The sequence below is a fragment of the Panthera tigris genome, chromosome A1 (genome assembly GCF_018350195.1).
Source record: "Panthera tigris isolate Pti1 chromosome A1, P.tigris_Pti1_mat1.1, whole genome shotgun sequence".
Classification (NCBI taxonomy): domain Eukaryota; kingdom Metazoa; phylum Chordata; class Mammalia; order Carnivora; family Felidae; genus Panthera; species Panthera tigris.
In genome coordinates, this window is record NC_056660.1 from 138873062 (window position 1) to 138893039 (window position 19978).

General features: G+C 37.0%; 1 protein-coding gene across 3 annotated transcripts in view; it reads right to left on the bottom strand.

Annotated features, from left to right (window-relative positions):
- The window catches only part of ANKRD31 (ankyrin repeat domain 31), a 135946-nt gene that overhangs the window by 69650 nt on the left and 46318 nt on the right, over positions 1-19978 (bottom strand). For all 3 annotated transcript variants that reach the window (XR_006218519.1, XM_042988484.1, XM_042988493.1), the window contains exons 9-11: positions 13827-13982; positions 6684-6826; positions 966-1110 (exon numbers count right to left, since the gene is read on the bottom strand). Coding sequence is in view for 2 of the 3 variants with exons in the window: in XM_042988484.1 (XP_042844418.1) it covers positions 966-1110; positions 6684-6826; positions 13827-13982 (444 nt within the window). In the remaining variant the exon portion in view is untranslated. The remainder of the gene's footprint in view (positions 1-965; positions 1111-6683; positions 6827-13826; positions 13983-19978) is intronic.

Sequence of the window (19978 nt, forward strand, 5' to 3'; positions counted from 1 at the left end):
CACTGATCCAGAACTGGTTACTCGGTTAAACTGCTTCCAGACTTCTACTCCTCAGAAACTGTGAGAGATAATACGTTTGGTATTCTGAGATGCTAAATTTCGGGTAACTTGCATAGAGATAGGTAACTAATATGGTGAGGGTGGGAAAGAGGTAGGTTGCAGTATTAAATAGGATGGTCGAGGTCACCCTGAGAAGATGACATTTAAACTAAGACTTGAAGGAGGTGGAAGAGGCATATTTGAGAAACAGCAAGGAAGCCAGTGTGACTGAAGCGGAGAGACAGAGGTAGAGAATGGTAGAAGTTAACTGGTTGGGTGGCCAGCTCATATAGGGGCCTGTATGCCACTGTAAGGATGCTGACATTTCTTCTAGATTAAATGGAAAGCCACTGCAGGGTTTGAGCAGAGGAATGCTGTGATCTTACCAAAAAATCTAACAGATGCATTAAGGAGAATATAAAGAAAGTGTCATGCATGTAAATTATTCTTATAACCTTGTTATTGACAACTATAAATCAAGTTCTTTGGTAGTTCAATTTTTAACAGTGTAATGGATGACAGGGCAAAAATATAACCATAGGAGAAGATTCTTAGGGGATGGAAACAAAAACAATCCTGACCATACTCATCGAACTACATCATATCATTTTAGCCAAAAAACTGTCAGGGGAGTGGGGGGGGGACCAGAACTTTATAAAAGTTTTCTTAACTGTTTGTAATGCACAACTAGGAAAAAGTACTTTGATATTATCCCTTTTTTCTCTTTGTTCTTTTGGAGTCCTTACATTATGTGCATTTGCAAACAAGTCAGTGTGCTTTACTAAAGGAATGGAGCAAGGACACCACTGGATAGACGTTCTCACAACTAAGGAAGAAAGGAAATTTAATTTCTGTAATTCTAAATTCAATTCCTGTAACTCTCTACCAACATGATGAACAGATATAACAGGCCAGTTTAATCTTACCTGATGTAAGATGTTTTTGGTGTTTAGGAATATATTTCTCAAGGAGACGCTTCATACGTGAATCTTTGGCCTCATCCAAAGCACACTTTCCATTGTCACTTCTAAGTAAGGGATCAGCTCCATTCAAAAGAAGTAACGCTGCCACCTACAGGAAGACCGTTCATGTGAGCGTGCCCAAACAAAAGGTGTATTATTGCAAATGTGTGCTGGCTTACAACTCTAAGCAACATCGGATATTTCTTTCAACAAGAGAGCTTGGGTTTATCTGTAACATCTTTGCCCAATAAAAAAAATTAATGCAACTTACTGAATCATAATTTGTTGATACACATATCCTTTATCTTACAAAAATAGAGAAAAAGGGGGAAAGGGAGGGGGCAGAGAGGGAGGGGGAAGGAGGGAAAGACTGAGGGAGGAAGGAAAGATCAGAAATATAGATAGTTCAGGTGCTGGTGAAATGGATCTAGAGGTACACCGAGAATTAGGCATCGGTTCTGTAGTAGTAAATACAAGTTTGACATGTTCCAGGAGATGGTTATGTCATCTTCCATCTGTAGCTGTGTTGCCGTTGCTCCTCCCCAGTGTCAGGGAGAAAGAAACCAGTCAATCCTTAATTGTTCCTACTCCTCAAGTTACCTCCTCATGATGCTCTCCCTGACCTCCTCATCCACTGCTGCTGCCTTTTTTTGGGTACATATTTTATCATAGTGCCCAATATATATTACACTTATTTCTTATTAATCTGTCTCTTGGGCACTCTAAGGTTGTTGAGGGTGGGACTATGTCTTTCTTTTAAAATTAATTTATTACATATGGATAGGAAATTAATGACTATAGTTCAAAATATAGAAGACTCAGAAAAGTATACAATGAAAAATAAGTTTCCTCCTCTATCCCTGAATTTCAGTCATCTAATTTTTTTAAGTACTATAGTTTCTTCTGAATTTTTTGAGTTAATCTAGTCCAACATGTATATATGTATGTATACATACAAATATGTACAGATTTTCTTCTTACACAAGTGGCCATAGAATATATACATTCCTCAATATCTTGCCGCCCCTCCCCCAACAAAAGAGCTTAGAAATTGTACCATGTCAGTATAAGATGAACTTTCTCATTCTTTTTAGCAGCTGAGTAATAGTCTACTATTGAATGTACTATATGAATGTACTGTATTTTATTTATTTTTTAATTTTTTTTAATGTTTATTTTTGAGAGACAGAGATAGAGAACGAGCAGGGGAGGAACAGAGAGAGGAAGACGCAGAATCCGAAGCAGGCTCCAGGCTCCGAGCTGTCAGCACAGAACCCGATGCGGGGCTCGAACCCACGGACCGCGAGATCATGCCCTGAGCCGAAGTCAGTTGCCCAACCGACTGAGCCACCCAGGCGTCCCTGTATTTTATTTAAGTACTCTATTGACAGATGTTTAAGTTGCTTCCAAGTTTTTACTACAGGTATATGTCTTAATCATCTTTATATTCCCAGTGCCTATCTCAGTGTCTGACAAACAGTAAATATTCACTAAGTACTGTTTAATACAGGAAGAATATAGGGGCGCCTGGGTGGCTCAGTCGGTTGAGCATCTGACTTCGGCTCAGGTCATGATCTTGCGGTCTGCGAGTTCGAGCCCCATGTCGGGCTCTGTGCTGACAGCTCAGAGCCTGGAGCCTGCTTCGGATTCTGTGTCTCCCTCTCTCTCTGCCCCTCCCACCTCATGCTCTGTCTCTGTCTTTCTCTGTCAAAAATAAATAAACATTAAAAAAAATAAAAAAATAAAAAAAAGAAGAATATAATCAGGGAGGATGTCGGAAGTAGGCTTTAAGTATCACTACAAACACTAAACGGGCACACCTAGCACCCAGATTGTGATTTCTAAATACTATCCACTTACAGACAATATAAGAAGAAACAAGCTATACAACACCATAAAAATAAAATTAGCCAAATCCAGAATTTAGGAAATTCTTTAAGACAAAAGCCAAGATTCTAGAACCCCTAAGAAAACACAAAATAGAGGAAGAACTGTTATAGGTTAAAACACACTTAAGACACACAACAAGCATATGTAATATATGGACCTTGATGGATCCTGATTCAAACAAAAACTTACTAAAAAAACACATTTTTTAGATAACCTGGGAAATTTTAATATGGACTGGATATTAAATAATAAAAGAAACTATATTAGGTAGGATGATGTTGTGGGTGTAAGAAAAGTTCTTATCTGTCAGAAATGCAGGCTCAAGTATTTATGAGTATAATGGCATAATGCCTGTGATTTCTTTTAAAATATTTCCAGTATCAACAACATACAAGTCATGTTCCAGCCTGTTGAGGGAGTTTGGCTCTTTATAGTGTAACAGAATATATAATCAAACTTTAGAAGAGATTTCACTACAGATACATGTGGAATGAATAATCACCATGTTTAAGGGATGTTTTTCTCAATACATGTGAACCTAAGTAACACTGTCAGCCAACCTCCAAGTCAACATCTCATATACTCATACACTATACAACACTTCATCAAATAAAAGCTTTGTTAAAATCATGATAGCTTACATCAACTTGTCATGCCATTTCCTTCACCTATTAACAAAGTAAACCTAATAAAAGAGAAGTCAAGGTTAGCCTGACATGACTTGTTCTTAGTGATGCCTACAGATTCTCAAAGATCACTGCATTCTTATCTAAATGTCTCCTACGTGTCTAATAATTTGTTCCAGATTTTTCTAAGGAATCACAATGAACCAATCATTTGTAATTCTCAAATCTCACCTTTACCATATTGGAAAATGTAATTATATTGACATATAATTTACATGCCACACAATTCACCCATTTAAAAAATACAATTCAATGGTTTTTAGTATATTAAGACAGTTGTATAACTATAAACACCATCTAATTTTAGAATATTTTAATTTCTCCTAAAAGAAACCCTTTAACAATGAACTGTTAACACCCCATTCCCCACCTTCCTTTATTTTTTTTTGTTTTTATTTATTTTTGAGAGAGAGAGAAGAGAGAAAGCAAGCACAAGTTGGGGAGGGGCAGAGAGAGAGGGAGACAGAGAATCCAAAGCAGGCTTCAGGGTCTGAGCTGTCATCACAGAGCCCAACACGGGGCTTGAACCCACAAACCATGAGATCATGACCTGAACTGAAGTCGGACACTTAACCGACTGAGCCACCCAGGCAAGTCCCCACCTTCCATTCCTAATCTTTTCTGTCTCTAAAAGTTTGGACTACTGCAAATATTTCAAACAAATGGAATCATACAAGGTATTTTTAATGGCTTTTTAGCTTTAAAAAAATAAGTTATTATCTTTTAGGATCTCCCACCTTTTAGTATAAAAGTTAATTCCTGTAAGATAATACATTCAAGTTCCTTCAACTCTGGAATATTTAAGAAACTCACACTCTCCAGGTGCCTGATCCAGTATCAGGTTCCCAGGACTTCCTTCGTTTGACATTTTTAGTCCTGTAACAAGTAATGCATGGGAGCAATACCCAGAGTCTAGACCATTTCTCTGATCATCTTTGCCTGACATATGCGATTCCCCAAGGTTAGCCTAGATCCTCATCTGATGCTCAAGCTATCCCTACTCCATCCTCCAAAACAACGTCCTACCCTACTTTGATTTTTAAGGCTTTGGTTCTTAAGTCAGTCCAGAACTGACCTGGAATTTTGGAAATCTCTCTTGGATTGGGTGAAGTAACTTTCTGGCTCCCCCCAGCTAAACAGAATGGGAAGGAACAAAGAAGACCGTGACTTCATCCCACCCCACCAGGTTTCAGCTTTTAATTCTTATGACTGTTCTCTGGACTTCAACTTCCATCTTGCCATTCTCTTTTCTCCCGCCATCAGTCAGGATACGCCACGGTTCCAAAAGCACATCAGTTACAGGAACACAAAGGTTGGCATGAGGGAGTGAGATAGGAGCGAGGTAACTAGATTCTGGAGTCAAAGGTGTGTGTCCTTGGTCCCTTTTACTTCACTGAGGGAGTAAGAGAAGGCTACATATCTGCAAAGGCGAGACAGAAGATAGCCAGTTCTAGCCTGTGAGGCAGAAACTGACTAAAGCCGAGTTACCAGATGGGACAAAGGAAGAACTGAGAAAGAAAGGAGGAAAAAGTGAAGTGGTCAGGGCTCACCTTGCCCAAAGGGGGAAAAAACTTTTGACTAGGGTTAAGTCAGCCCTGAATAGTTGGGAAAGCAGATGGGCCAAAAGGAGAGGGAAGAACTGCTTTGGCATGAGGTTTCTCTGCTGGAGGCCAGCTTTGAAGAGGGAGTAAAGGACAGAGAGGGCTCACACCAACACCTGTCCAAGCCTGCATTCTTTTGGCCATTCAATTAGGTCCCAGGCAGAATTCCCCTCCCCACCCAGCTTTCTCTACAATGTGGAGGGTGACCACCAACTAATAAGTGATATATTATCAAAAGAAGGCAAAAGAACCTAAACTTTCCTGAAGTACTGTTTCACATTAGGAAGGGTTATGCTGTGTCCATGCCCATGGCTCCCAGAAGCCTTCCCCAGATCTATTTGTTAGGCATTTCTTCTTGGAAGCAAGTGTATTATAACTTCCCAAGCTCAGCTGATTAGCTCCCTTTTCTACCCTAGGAGTTTGAACCCAGAGGCAACTTCCAATACATGAGATAAAAAAACATTAATATTTTCAGCAAGTATCTCAATCCGGTAATGTGGTGCCTGAACCAGAAAATGTCTGGCAAGCTCAGAATGTAAGTTTATTTCTGAAATAAACTGCAAGTGCTGAAACTGATCATCTTAATTAATATTATCATTATAGTAGCTACCAATTTGTATGGAACTATAGTATTTTGATATTTTAAACAGTAGTACATTTATGCTAGTATGTACTGGTTAATCATTAAACCTAAGAGATTCATGTCTTATATGGACTCTGAAAGTGACGCTAGTGTCCAAAAAGGTGTATGCCTCCTATCAGGACTGGACATCACCGTTTAACACTCTGTAAGCAGAAAACGTTCTGCTAAAACCTATAGAGCACCATACTGAAATAGTCTAAAGAAGTATATAAGTTTAAAAAATACTATGTGAGGGCACCTGGGTGGCTCAGTTGGTTAAACACTGGACTCCTGATTTTACTCAGGTCACGATCTTGCAGTTCGTGAGTTTGAGTCCCTCATCAGGCTCCATACTGACAGTATGGAATCTGCTTGGGATTCTCTCTTCTCTTCTCTGTCCCTTCCCCACTCTCTCAAAAATAAATAAACTTAAAAAATAAAAATAAAAAATACTATGTGTACCCATGGGGCGTCTAGCCGGCTCAGCTGGCTTAGAGTCTGACTTCAGCTCAGGTTGTGATCTCATGGTTTGAGTTTGAGCCCCATATTGGGCTTGCTGCTGTCAGTGCAGAGCTCACTTCAGATCCTCTGTTACCCCCTCTCTCTGACCCTCCCCCACTTGTGTTCTCTCTCAAACATAAAGAAACATTAAAAAAAAATACTATGTGTAACCAAAACACTACCTGTAGTTATTAAAAGTAACACATAAAATAGTATCTACCATATTAGACACAATAAGTCTATCACAAAGTAAAACTTTATTCCACATTCTGAGTACCCATTAGAAGAATAAACTATAACTGAATCCCTATTGCTAGCTTCCTGAGATTTTTAGTATCTGTAGAATGTACTATTTGATTTGCAAACAAAAGCATCACAGTACCTGATAACGTCCATTTATGACAGCATCGTGTAGGGGAGTGATCTGGTACATTCCTTTGATATTTACATCGGCTCCACCTTTTAATAGTTCACTTGCTGTCTGATAAAATCCTCCTACACTAGCTTCATGAAGTGCTGTCCAACCTATTTTACAAAAAGGAAATGGTATTTGTTTATGTTTGGCATCTTAATGTTTTGTGCTTGCCCTTATAAACTATACAAACTCTAAGTTGTTTCTTTAAAAATATTTTCATTAGATGAGACATAATCCCACCATGAAAATAAACTGTTATTAGGTGGATTCAATAAATCTGAAGGCCAAATAAAATTCCTACCCCCAACTCAATTGTGAAAAATATGAAAAATATGAAAAAAATAAAATATTTGAAACTATTCTTGTCCAGCTCAAATAAAAACGCTGTAAGGGAGTCATTGTTAGCTTAAAGAAATGTTAATTATAGGCTACTTTTTTGCAAAGAGGGAGAAAAAACTTTATTTGTAGCTCAAGGTACTTCCATTAAAGCAATCCAGCTGTCAGGAATGCACAGAGGTCACTTCAAAAATATGTATTTCTTTACTCATTTGTAAAAAGCTATTTACAGTAGTTCTAACACAAACTATTGTAATAAAACCAGGCATACAAATAAGTATCTGTATGACTTATGTATCCTCATTAGCCAGAGACAATGGTACATTATATTTATTCAATTCCAATAAATCATATGATTGATGTAAGAAAACCTAAAAGGTGCATGTTAAAAGTGTATTGGGGGGGGGGGATAATTCTTTGTTGTTCTGAGCATTCTATTAGATACCAGTAGCAGCACTCCCCCATTCCAGTTGTAACAACCAAAAATGTTTCCACAAACTGCCAATGTGCCCTAAAAGCCAGTATCACCCCAGTTAAGATCTATTGTCATAAGATGTTATAGAAAGAGTTTCTCCTATAGTATTAAATAGAAAGCTTTGAGGAAGAAATGAAGAGAAACAAAAAAGGTAAATATATAGTTAATAGAGGAGTTTTTTCCTATAAATTTCTTTAAAATGCATGTGACCATTTAAATTGAAAATCATAACATTATATTTTAGTGTTATTAATTTATATAGCTGTTATATGGCATAAAAGATAAGGGAGATGTGTTCAACGTTCTGACATTTTATAGAAATATTAATATACTAACTCTGAAAAGAATGAAACATTAAAGATGTACATTGCAATCCCCAGGGTAATCACTACAAAAAAAAAAAAAAAGGCAAAGACATAGAAAGGAAAAAAAGGATAACATACACAAGGAACAATTAGTAAAATCACAATCCTCACTCAATCCTACCTTTTATATTAAATTAAAATTGACTAATTGCCCCAATTAAAAGGCAGAGATAGTCAGAATTTATCTATTTCTTTTTATCTAAAAGCTATCTATAAGAAATATGTATGTATGCTATCTATAAGAAATAAATTTTAAATATAAAGAGGTTGAAAATAAAAGGATGGAAAAAGAGCAAATAGACAAGAAACATAAGATACAGCTAGAATGTCTATATTAATATCATAGAGAGTACCTTCAAGACAAAATGTATTACTAAAGAGAAATATTTCAAAATAATTAAAAGGTCAATTTATCAGAAGACATGACAATTTACAACTGCGTATGTACCTGATAACAAAGCTTCAAAATACAGGAAGCAAAAATGGACAGAATGAAAGGGAGAAAGAGACAACTCCACAATCATAGCTGTTAATATTTCAATATTCTTCTCATGAAATGATAAACTAGACAAAAAAATCCATAAAGACAGACATGATCTGACCATTATTAATCATCTGCATCTAAGCAACAGTTAGAGAACATTACATGAAACTGAGGAATAAACATTCAAATACACAAGGGATGTTAACCAAGAAAGACTATATACTAGGAAATTGACCGATTCTCAATAATTGTAAGAGGATAAAATTCACAGAAAGTATATCCTTTGACCAAAAGTAATTAAATTAGAAACCAATATCAGAAAGATACCTGGACATTCTTCAAATACTTAAAAATTTAACGACTTCTTGGCACAAAACCAGACACACAGACCAATGGAACAGAATACAGAACCCAAAAACAGGCCCACAAATGTATGGCCAGCTAATCTTTGACAAAGCAGAAAAGAGTATCCAATGGAAAAGTCTCTTCAGCAAAAGGTGTTGGGAAAACTGTACAGTGACATGCAGAAGAATGAACCTGGGCCACTTTCTTACCCCATACACAAAAATAAACTCAAAAAGGATGAAAGACTTAAATGTAAGACAGGAAACCATCAAAATCCTAGAGGAGAAAAAAGGCAACAACCTCTTTTACCTTGGCTGCAGCAACCTCTTGACAGAGGTTTGGGTTACATAGGTGAATATATATGTCAAAATTCATCAAATAGCACATTTAAGATCTGCATGTCACCATATGAAAATTTTACCTCTAAAAAAAATTGAACTCTAGTTAGAGATATTATTTCTCAGGTGTTTAGTGGTAAAATGTACTAACTTTCTTTGAACTGTGTCTACATAAAGATGGATTGATGGACAGAGATTTATAGATGTAAAGGTATGATGGATAGGCAGGGGCTCTGCCCCCTGGTTCCTGGCACAGAATGTCTAAACCCTTTTAAACACGGGTGCTAGGAGAATCTTTTGTTCTAATATTTGGTCTCTCACCCCAGTTACTCATACAGAATCCCCAAGACCTTTACAATTTCCCAAGTGATAAAAATGTCTGACACAAAGCTCCTAAGTCCCTTATTCCCTGGGTGATAAAAATATCTTTTGTTCTAGTGAGGCAACTTTTGGTGGGCTCCCAGGTTGGGGCTGCTCATAAGAAAGACTAAACCATGATCAGAAACTTGGAACTTTCAGTTTCATGCCCTCCCAACCCCCACCCTGCCTTCATGATGAAGAATCCATGAAAACCCCAAAACTCCGGGGTTCAGAGAACTTTTCCACACTGGTGAACACAACTAGGTGCTAGGAAGGTAACACACTCCAATTCCACACGGACAGAAGCTCCTGTGCTCAGGACTCTTCTAGACCTCACTCTATGTATCTTCATCTGGCTGTTTGTCTGTATCTGTAACCTTTGTCATATCCTTTATCATAATAATAAGTAAACTTACATGGTAAACATAAGTAAGTGTTTCCCTGAGTTATGTGAGCTACTTTAGGAAATGATCGAATCTGAGGAGGGGACTGTGGGAACCTCCAATTTGTAGCCAAGCTGAACAGAAATTGTGGGCAACCTGGGGACCTACTACTTGTGACTGGCATCTGAAGTGGGGGTTTCTGACTGAGCCCTTAACCTGTGGGGTCTGTGCTAATATGGGTTAGTGTCAAAAATGAATTAAATTGCAGGACACTCAGCTGGTGTTGGAGAATTGCTTGATGCGTCCAAAACCCACACATGCAATATCACAAGTGTTAGGAATAAAAGTAGAAGAGACACACACAAGTGTTCTTCCTTTATAGTAAGTATGTGATGAAAATAAATATGTAGAACGTGGGTATTAGGTATACAGATGCTTACTGTAGATTTTTAACTTTTCTGTATGTTTGCAATTTTTCATAATGTCATAAAAATTTCAAATAAATAGCTCACTTGTGAACTTTTGAAACATAAGCACTTAAGGACTACCTATTTTTAAAAACGTAACATAAAAATTATGTCCCTCCAAGCACTATTTCTGATAAAAAGTGTGAACTTGTTTAGATTTCGGGACCTGTGGAAATTTGCTTATCAACGCATACAGTGATTAACCTGGTTATCTGCCACCAGTCTAGGATGAAAAATGAAATGTGAGAAATCCAAAAGTTATTAAAGAAGATGATAATTTTTCTTCTAGAAAACTTCCTATCCTTATTTAGGTTTTGATTAAAATACAATAAAAGTTAGTTTCCTAAAGGGGCAAAAATGACTGCTTTAGGAATGAGAAACCCATAACAAAAGATGAGTTTGTTTTCCCTGAGCCAGAATGATGAAAAACATAAGGTAAATGTACAGTGAAAAGCTAGTCTCCTGTTTTAAATTTACTGCAGAAAATTCCCAAAGCAGAGAATTACTGCATGTCAGTAACTCAGAGTTAACGGTGGGGCCTCAAGGAAGGAGTGAAAAACGAATGCTACTCTGGAGACCTAAACAAGAATGAACCAGTGATGAACAGTACCAGTCTTAAGGATGAAAGAAATTCCCAGCATCCACAAAGCCAGATGGACCTTTATTCTGCAGAGAGAGCCATGGTAGACCAGATATGGCTACACATCTGACAGAAAAAAATCAAACGGGGGTGCCTGGGTGGTTCTGTCCGTTAAGTGTCCGACTTCAGCTCAGGTCATGATCTCGCAGTTCATTGGTTCGAGCCCCGCGTTGGGCTCTGTGCTGACAGCTCAGAGCCTGGAGCCTGCTTCACATTCTATGTCTCCCTCGCTCTCTACCCCTCCTGCACTCACACTCTGTCTCTCTCTCAAAAATAAACATTAAAAATTAAAAGGAAAGAAATCAAATGTACAAAGAATTTCCCTGCCCTTAGGGATTACTCCTTCTGTGTTACAAAACCACTCCTTCAAAATAAAGATGGATCACACTTTACAACAGATCTTTTATCTCCCAGATCTACCAGTGGAAGATCCTTTTCTTTTTAAGTTTATTTATTTATTTTTGAGAGCGCGAGAGAGAGAGAGAGAGAGAGAAAGCATGAGTGGGGGAGGGGCAGAGAGAGAGAGGGAGAGAGAATTCCAAGCAGGCTCCACACTGTCAGCACAGAGCCTGATGCAATGCCTGAAATCATAAACGTTAAGATCATGACCTGAGACAAAATCAAGATGCTTAACTGAATGAGCCATCCAAGCACCCCTACAGGTTGGAAGATCCCTAAACATTTTTTTTTCTTTTTAAAAATTTAATCATCTTGAAGGAAATATCTTTAAAGCTTTATAGGATTATAAATTTCCCAGAAAGAAAATATAACCTAACACATTTTTAATAAAGATTCAAGATCCTAATAATCATAATATTAGTTATATGCTCTAATGTAGCAATTGTTAACACCCACGGAGGTCTAAGTGCATGCTTTACTACATTATATAGTCTTCAACAATGTGTCCTCTCATTTTTAATTTTTTTGTCTCTTGCCTTGTTGTTAAACTTCTTGCTATTATCAACATCCTGGTCTGTGCCAATCTTTGCTTTCATTTCTACTGTGCCATACACTTAGGAATCAAGATAGAATTCTGTGTAAAATAATGCTAAGAGCATTCGTCTGAGATAGTTTTAGCGAAGAAGCTTTATGAAATCTGTTTTGGGTATTCAGACTTCAGCCTATTTCCTGGTTGTCACCTTTGTTTTTGATAAATGAAGAATTACTGCAATTGGTTTTTTAAATCAAAGAAAAAGAAAACATAAAATGTAAACAAGGATTTAAAATGCAAATGTTAACCTATGACAAGACTATTGGTCTGTTATTGTAACATTTTATTAATTTCTCAAAAGGCACTTAGCTTTTTTTTGGATTGTATCACAGAATATATTTAAATTTTTCTAGTAAATATGTCTTTCTGTTTTCACAGCATGTGGCACATAGGAGACATACTATAAAAGTTCACTACAATGAACTGGTTTATTACACAGAGGTGTACACCTCTTGCCAGTAGTTGCCAGTAGTTCTTGAACTTTAATGAGAATAAAAATCATTGGGGGAACATGCTAAAATACAGATTTCAAGGTTTTAACCTACATATTTTGACTGTGAGACTGGGTGTGAATATGTGTGTTTGGGGGGGTGAAATAAAGGCTACATTTTAAACAAACACTGCAGGTGACTCTGATGAAACAAATAGTTACAAAGTCTTTAAAAATGCTGCCCTCTAGGGGCGCCTGGGTGGCTCAGTTGGTTGAACTTCCAACTTCAGCTCAGGTCGTCATCTCATGCATGGTTCCTGAGTTCGAGCCCTACATCCGACTCTGTGCTGACAGCTTAGAGCCTGGAACCTGCTTTTGATTCTGGGTCTCCCTCTCTCTCTGCCCCTCTCCTGCTCGTGCTCTAAAATAAATAAACATTAAGAAAAAAACCAACACTGTCCTCTGCAATTTTATGGGATGTAATAGCCAGAAATAAAGGTAAGAGCTAAGATGAAGAGTGAGAAGGAAAAGTAGAGAACAAGAGAGACTTCAAAAAGTCAGAAAAGTATGTTAAGGATAAAGAATTCATGAAGGTCACAGAAGTACCTGGGGCAGTGAGGAGAAAGTGCACAATAAATGGCCAAAGACAAGGAGGGAAGAGACAGCAAGGATGTTAATGGCGCAGACAAGGGCTAATGAAAAGAAACACGTTAAGAGATTTTTGGGAAATCCATAAAGTAAAGTTAGCTGCATGTAGAGCTACTCCTGAATTTAAGGAGTAGATAGAGATTAACAAAAACTACCAGACATTTTTTGTGCACTGTTTCATAAAGTCTAGAAATGGTAGAAAAAGTATGGATATATAAAAGCACTACCCAGGCTGGCCCAGTGCTGCTCAGTGCCTTAAGTACTTAAGTGTCTTTAAGGAATCATTCTTGTCCAGGAGAATATAAGGTTCTTTCTGCAAAAAAAGACTACCAGAGATCCAGCCTTGTAGAAAGAAAGTTCTGAGCTCCCTGTCCCACCCTCTCTATCTCATACACCCTTCTCTCCATTTCCCTGGCCATTGCCCCTGTTATACACCTGCAATGTTATCTCAATTTCCGTCACATCTCAAGTGTACCATCAGCTTCTTTCAGCTTTTGACCTCACTTCTCTTCCATTCAAAGCTGAGTGTCACGGTAACAACGCCCATGCAAAGCCAGCAAGTCAGCCCCAAGAACGGCATTCTTCTGTGCAAGCCAACTGCACGTGACCCACCTGGTGGGCCCTCAGCAGGCATAATCTTTGAAGGTTAAATTCAAAGATTATGCTCCTCTTTCCCCTCGTTACCATTTCCCAAGGAGATGATGATGATCAGCTACTTAAGCAGGAAAATGACCTGGAAACTCTGTGTGAGACTTGCCTCAGGTCCACTTTGCCATACTTGCACAGAAGTGACTCTGCAGAAACTACGAACCACCTTCAAAATAATGTGGGTGGTAACTCCAACTTACCAGCATAACTTTGTTGATTAACATTTCCCCCTTTTACTATAAAATGATGAACAAGGTCAGGGTCATTGTGCAGAGCAGCCTGATACAGTAAGTTCTCTCCAAAAATGTTTCTACGGTTAATGTTAGAAAGAGGTATTTCATTCATCTTCATTTTTCCTGAAATGAGGGAATAAACAAAAGAAAACAAAAAAATAGGAATCCTTATTTGAAAATCAGAAGGAATACATGTAATAGAGTGAATCTAGTCACCATTCTGGAATTATATTATGAAAAAGTATTGCATCCGTTTACCCAACATTATATAACGTTATCTACAGGCAAAAAGGTGAAAGAAAAAATGTCATTAGTTTGAAAACACCTGCAATACATTATAAATCATGTAAGAAGTTTATATTTATTGAAACCCCATGAAAAGTACATACTTTAGAAAACTAACAGATTCTTTTTTTAAAAACCCAATTATTTTAAGAGCTCTGGTGAAAAGGATTATTTAAATTTAGAATTAGATGTTATTAAACCCCGCAAAATACTATTGTAATAAAATGTCTTATACCACCATGATGAGAAAATCTCAGAAGTACATAAGGAAGATATAAAAACTAACCCCAGTGAGTCCAGAAAAGAGAAGGCTAAATTTTCTTTCTTTGTTAAAAAGAGCTGTCATAAAATTAAACAAAGAAATATGATCTTGATCTGTACAATAGTTTTGAACTCCTAAGCCAGAAAATATACAATTAAAATAGCTTCCCAGGTTATGCATATCATTTCTCCACGGTGTCTCCGAAAATACTGCCATTCCTCATTAAGATACTCCAAGTCCTGTCAATTTTTATGGATAATACTTCATGTGGTTTTCCCGAATTTGAGAATAGCTTTGATTATAGCTTTTCCAATTTGAATCTAGCTAACCTACCCCTCCTAAATTCTCACAAAGGTAAATGAGTACAGCAGCCCATTTTTTAATGGACTATAATTTATCTGCTTTGCCTTTATTAGACTCCCTCCATTCAGTTCCACTGTAAAAGAAACCAACTTCTGGCCATTTAACCTGCTTCCCCCCATTCTGGACTACAAAGCATTCTGCTCCTACGAGAAAACTGTATGCTTACCAAAACCCAGTAGTCTTTACTCTAAGATCTGTCTTTGCCAGTTATACTTGCTATTCTAGTTATGTAATTTATTAAGGTAACAAATTAAAAAGAATGCCAAATTTTTCAATGAAAACTAAGTTGGGGAAGACATTCACTTCTAATCATGACTAGACAAAATATATATGGGGTAAAACAAAACAAAACAAAACCCTAATATTCAGACACTGGAAAACAGGCAGTTCACATCTACAACTCATCTGAGAGGAGGGAAACAAAGTGAGCCCTAAGAGCACTCCAGTTTCTTGTCTGGACGCACTTTCCAGAACATAGTACAAGCATAGCAAGGTGATCCTGCTGAACTGAGGAGATAGAGATTAAAGTTTAAGGAGGCTGAGGTGATTAGATTTTGCAGGGCAGGATACCAGGGATGAGGGAGTAAAGAATAGGTACCAGAAATCTAAAGAAGGGACTCCTTGGGCCATTATCTGAATACTAAATGGCTCATATGGAGGAGGAGTCTTCATGAGGCTGGGCAAGAACAACTATCCAAGAACTATAAAATAATAATCGTGACAGGTCACACAGGCCTGGGTGACATTTACATTCCTGACAGCCTGAGGAGAGAGACCTTTTTGAACAACCGGGGCATTAGTGAAGACAAACCGTTGACAAGTCATGTCTCAGTAGGAGGAGTTTAACTAGCTCCAGGATAAAGCCTACACCAAACATGCCTAACTAACAAGGGTTTTTAAAAAGTGCTGAAAGGATCAATTTTTTCTTCAAGTCACTGTGGGCCAAAACAAAATGCAACATTCTTAAAATATATGGAGACATTCAATAACATTTTGTTGCAAGTGGATGTCCCATTGTTCTCCTCTACAAAAGCCTTGTGCCTTTGTCAAAATTCAGGTTTTACTCCTGAACTCTTGTTACATTGCTTTCCCTATTTTGACGCAAAAGTCATGCTGTTGTGGTTACAATAACTATATAATTCTTAAAATCAGGCAGAGTGTTAAGCCCTCTAACTTTGTTATTTTTCAGAACTGTTTTACCAGTCTAGGTCCTCTGCACTCTATTTGAATTTTAGAACCAGCGTGTAAATTTCTACAAGAAACCATACAGGAACTTTGACTGGGATTGTATAGAATCCATAAATAGTATCTAGGGAGAAAGAGCATCTTAACAATATTGAGTCTTCTGACTGATGAACAAAGCAATAGACCTCCATTTGTCTCCATCAGATTTTCTTTGGTTTCTCTGAATAATGTTTTGTAAGTTTCAGTGTATCTGTCTTTTACAATAGTTTGTCAAATTTATCCCTATGTAGTTCATATTTTTTGATACTATGGTATCAATTTTCACTATCTAAATGTTTGTCACTAGAATATAGAAATACAATATTTGTATTTTCATCTCGTATCCTTTAATTGTGCAAAATTTACTTATACTTGCTTTAATATAGATTCCATTAGATTTTCTACATATATGATTATGTCATTTGTGACTAAACACAGTTTTACTTCTTTCCCCAAATGAATGCTTTTTATTTATTTATTTTTTCCTGATTGCACTGGCTAAACCCTCTGGTACAATGTTCAACAGAAGTAGTGACAGCAGACATCCCCTGCCTTATATTTGATCTTAGGGGAAAAGTATTCAGTCTTTAAGTATAATACCTGTAAATATTTTTGTAGATGCCCTCTGTCAGGTTAACAAAATTCCCCTTTATTCTTACTTTGCTGAGAGTTCTCACGTGTGATGGATGTTAGGTGTTGTCAAATGTTTTCTCTGCATCCAATGAGATGTTGATATGGTTTTTCTTTTTTAGCTTGTTAGTGAATTACAGTAATTAATTTTTAAATCAAAACTAATCCTGCATTCCTCAGATACACCCCACTCTGTTATGATGAATTTGATTTGCTAAAATTCCATTTAGATTTTTGCATCTATGTTTATGAGACATTCATCTGTAGTTTTCTGTTCCAGTGATGTCTTTGATTTTGGTTTCAGTTCATTGGTGGTTTCATAGAATGAATTGGGAAATATTTCCTTATCTTCAACTTTTTGGAAGAGTTTGTGGAAAACAGGTACTATTTATTCCTTAAATGTCTAGTAGAATTCACCAGTGAAGGTATTATGAACTGAACTGCATCCCCTCAAAATTCATATGTTGAAGCCATAATAAAATAGGACTGGTGTCTTTATAAAAAAAGGTAGAAACACCAGACCTCTCCACACATGAAGGAAGGACACTTCAAGAAGATGGCTGTCTGCAAGCCAGGTAAAGAGGTCTTGTCAGAAATCAAATTCTTTATTACTTTGATCTTAGACATCTAGCTTCCAGAATGGTGAGAATGTGTCATTTAAGCCATCCAGTTTGTGGTTTGGTTATGATAACCCTAGCAGACTTATCTATAAAGCATTGAGCCTACAAGTTTTTTGTTTGTTTGTTGATTTTTTGGTGGCAAAGTTTTTAACTACAACTGCAACTTATTTAACAGATAATATTATTATTCAAGTTGCTCATTTCTAATAATTTGTTTCTTTCAAGGAACATGTCCATTTCATCTAAGTTGCTGAATGCATTGGCAAAAAGTTGTTCAGAACATTCCCTTATTATCCTTTTCATATTTGTAGACTATGAATGATGTTACCTCTCTAGTTTCTGATATTTGGAATTTGTATCTTCTTTTATTTCCTCATCAGCCTGGCTATAGTTTATCAATTTTATTGATCTTCTCAAAGCACCAGCTGTTCACTTAATTGATTTTCTCAACTATTTTTCTGTTTTCTATTTCACTGATTTCTGCTTTACCAGTTCTTTCTCTTTCATTATTTCCATTCTTTGGTTTACTTTGGATTTCATCCACTTGTATTCTTCTAGGTTCTTAAGGCAGAAACTGATGTCCTTAATTTGACAGTGTTCTTCATTTCTAATATACATATTTGGTACTATGTTTCCCCCTTAATTACTTTCTGTGACATCCCAAAATATTGCTATGTTGTGTTTTCATTTTATTTTAGTCAAAAACACTTTCGGATTTCCCGTTCAACTTCCTTTTTGACCCATGAGTTACTTAAAAGTGTGCTATTTAATTTCAAAATATTTCAGGATTTTACAGAAATCGTTCTATTACTGATTTCTGATTTAATTCAATTGGTATAAGACAACATACTCTTTTAATTTAATTCTGTTAAATTTATTGACACTGGTTTTACGGCCAAGAATAAAACTCTTAAAATATTGTGTGTATTTGAAAAGAATGTGTGATCTTCTGCTGATGGTTGGAAAGTTCTAAAAACCTTAAGTCAAATTGATCGATAATGTTGCTTAAATATTCTGTATCACTACTGATAATTCTATTTGGCTTTTTTAAAAATAATTTAAATTTTTTTAATGTTTATTTATTTTTGAGACAGAGATAGACAGAGCATGAGTAGAGAAGGGGGCTCTAGAGCACAACGCGGGGCTCTAACTCACAAACCATGGGATCATGACCTGAGGTGAAGTCGTCGGAAGCTTAACCAACTGAGCCACCTAGGCACCCCTATAAATTTTTTTTATGTTTATATATTTTTGAGAAAGAGAGACAGAGTGTGAGTAGAGAAGGGGCAGAGAGAGGGAGGGAGACACAGAATCCAAAGCAAGCTTCAGGCTCTGAGCTGTCAGCACAGCCCGTCACAGAGCTTGAACCCATGAACCATGAGATCATGACCTGAGCCGAAGTTGTACATTCAACTGACTGAGCCAGGCAGGTGCCCCTGGCTTTTTTTTTTTTTTTTTTTTTTTTTTTTATTTTTGAGAGAGAGAGAGAGAGAGAGAGAGAGCGAGCAGGGGAGGGGCAGGGAGAAGGAGACAGAATCCCAAGTAGGCCCCGCACAGTCAGCACAGACAGGGCTCAAACCAACAAACCGTGAGATTATGACCTGAGCCAAAATCAAGAGTCAGATGTTTAACTGACTGAGCCACCCAGACACCCCTACTTAGCTTATTATAATGACTTAACAATTGCTGAAAGAGTGGTACTGAAATCTCTAATTGCAGATTTGTCTACTTCTCCTAGCAATTTTATCAGGTTTTACTTTATATATTTTGGAACTCTATTAAAAGAGAATACTTGCTTAGAATTATGTACTCTTCATGAAGTGGCCCCTGCATCATTATGAAATAGCTTTCTTTATCCTTGCTAATATTCTTTGTTCTGAAATCTATTTTGTCTGATATTATTAACACATAATGACTCTAGCTTTCTTTTAATTTGTACACTAGGCTAAATACTGGTCCTCCAAAGGTGTTCACATCTTATCTCTAGAGTCTGAGAATGTTACCTTAATATCAAAAGTGACTGCAGGTGTGACTGAGGAACTTGGGAAGGGAAGGGTACTTGAATTGCCTGGATGAGCCTTAAATGTAATCATGAGAATCCTCATAAGAGGGTAACAAAATCAAAGAGGAGAAGCAGAGACTGGACTGATGCATCCAGGAACAAAGGACTGCCACAGTCTCTAGAAGCTGGAAGAGGCAAGAAACAGATTTCCCCCCTGGAACCTTCAGAAGGAATCAGCCTTGCTGACACCTTGATTTTTAACTCCTTAATAATCATTTGGACTTCTGACCTCAGATCTATAAGGAAATAAATTTCTGTTGTTTTTAAGTTACTACATTTGTGGTAAATTGTTATAACAGGAAACTAATACAATTGAGTATTCCGCCCCCCCCCCCGCCCCTGCCGCCCATTCTTTTAGCGTTAACCTATTTATGTTTTTATATTTCAAGTGTGTTTCTTAAAGTCAGCATATAGTTGGGTACTGCTTTTTTATCCAATCTGACGATCTCTGCCTGTTAATTGGGAGTGTTTGACCTTTTATGTTTACTGTGATTGCTGACATGGTTCGGTACGAGTAATCATCTTGCTATTTGCTTTTAGTTTTTCCTATCCTTTTTTCCCTGTTCCCTCTTCTTCTACTCTTTTTGGACTAAAACTGAATTATTTTTTGTTATTCCATTTTATCTTCTTTGTTGGCTTATTAGTTCTATCTTGTTATAAGAGTTCCTTTAGG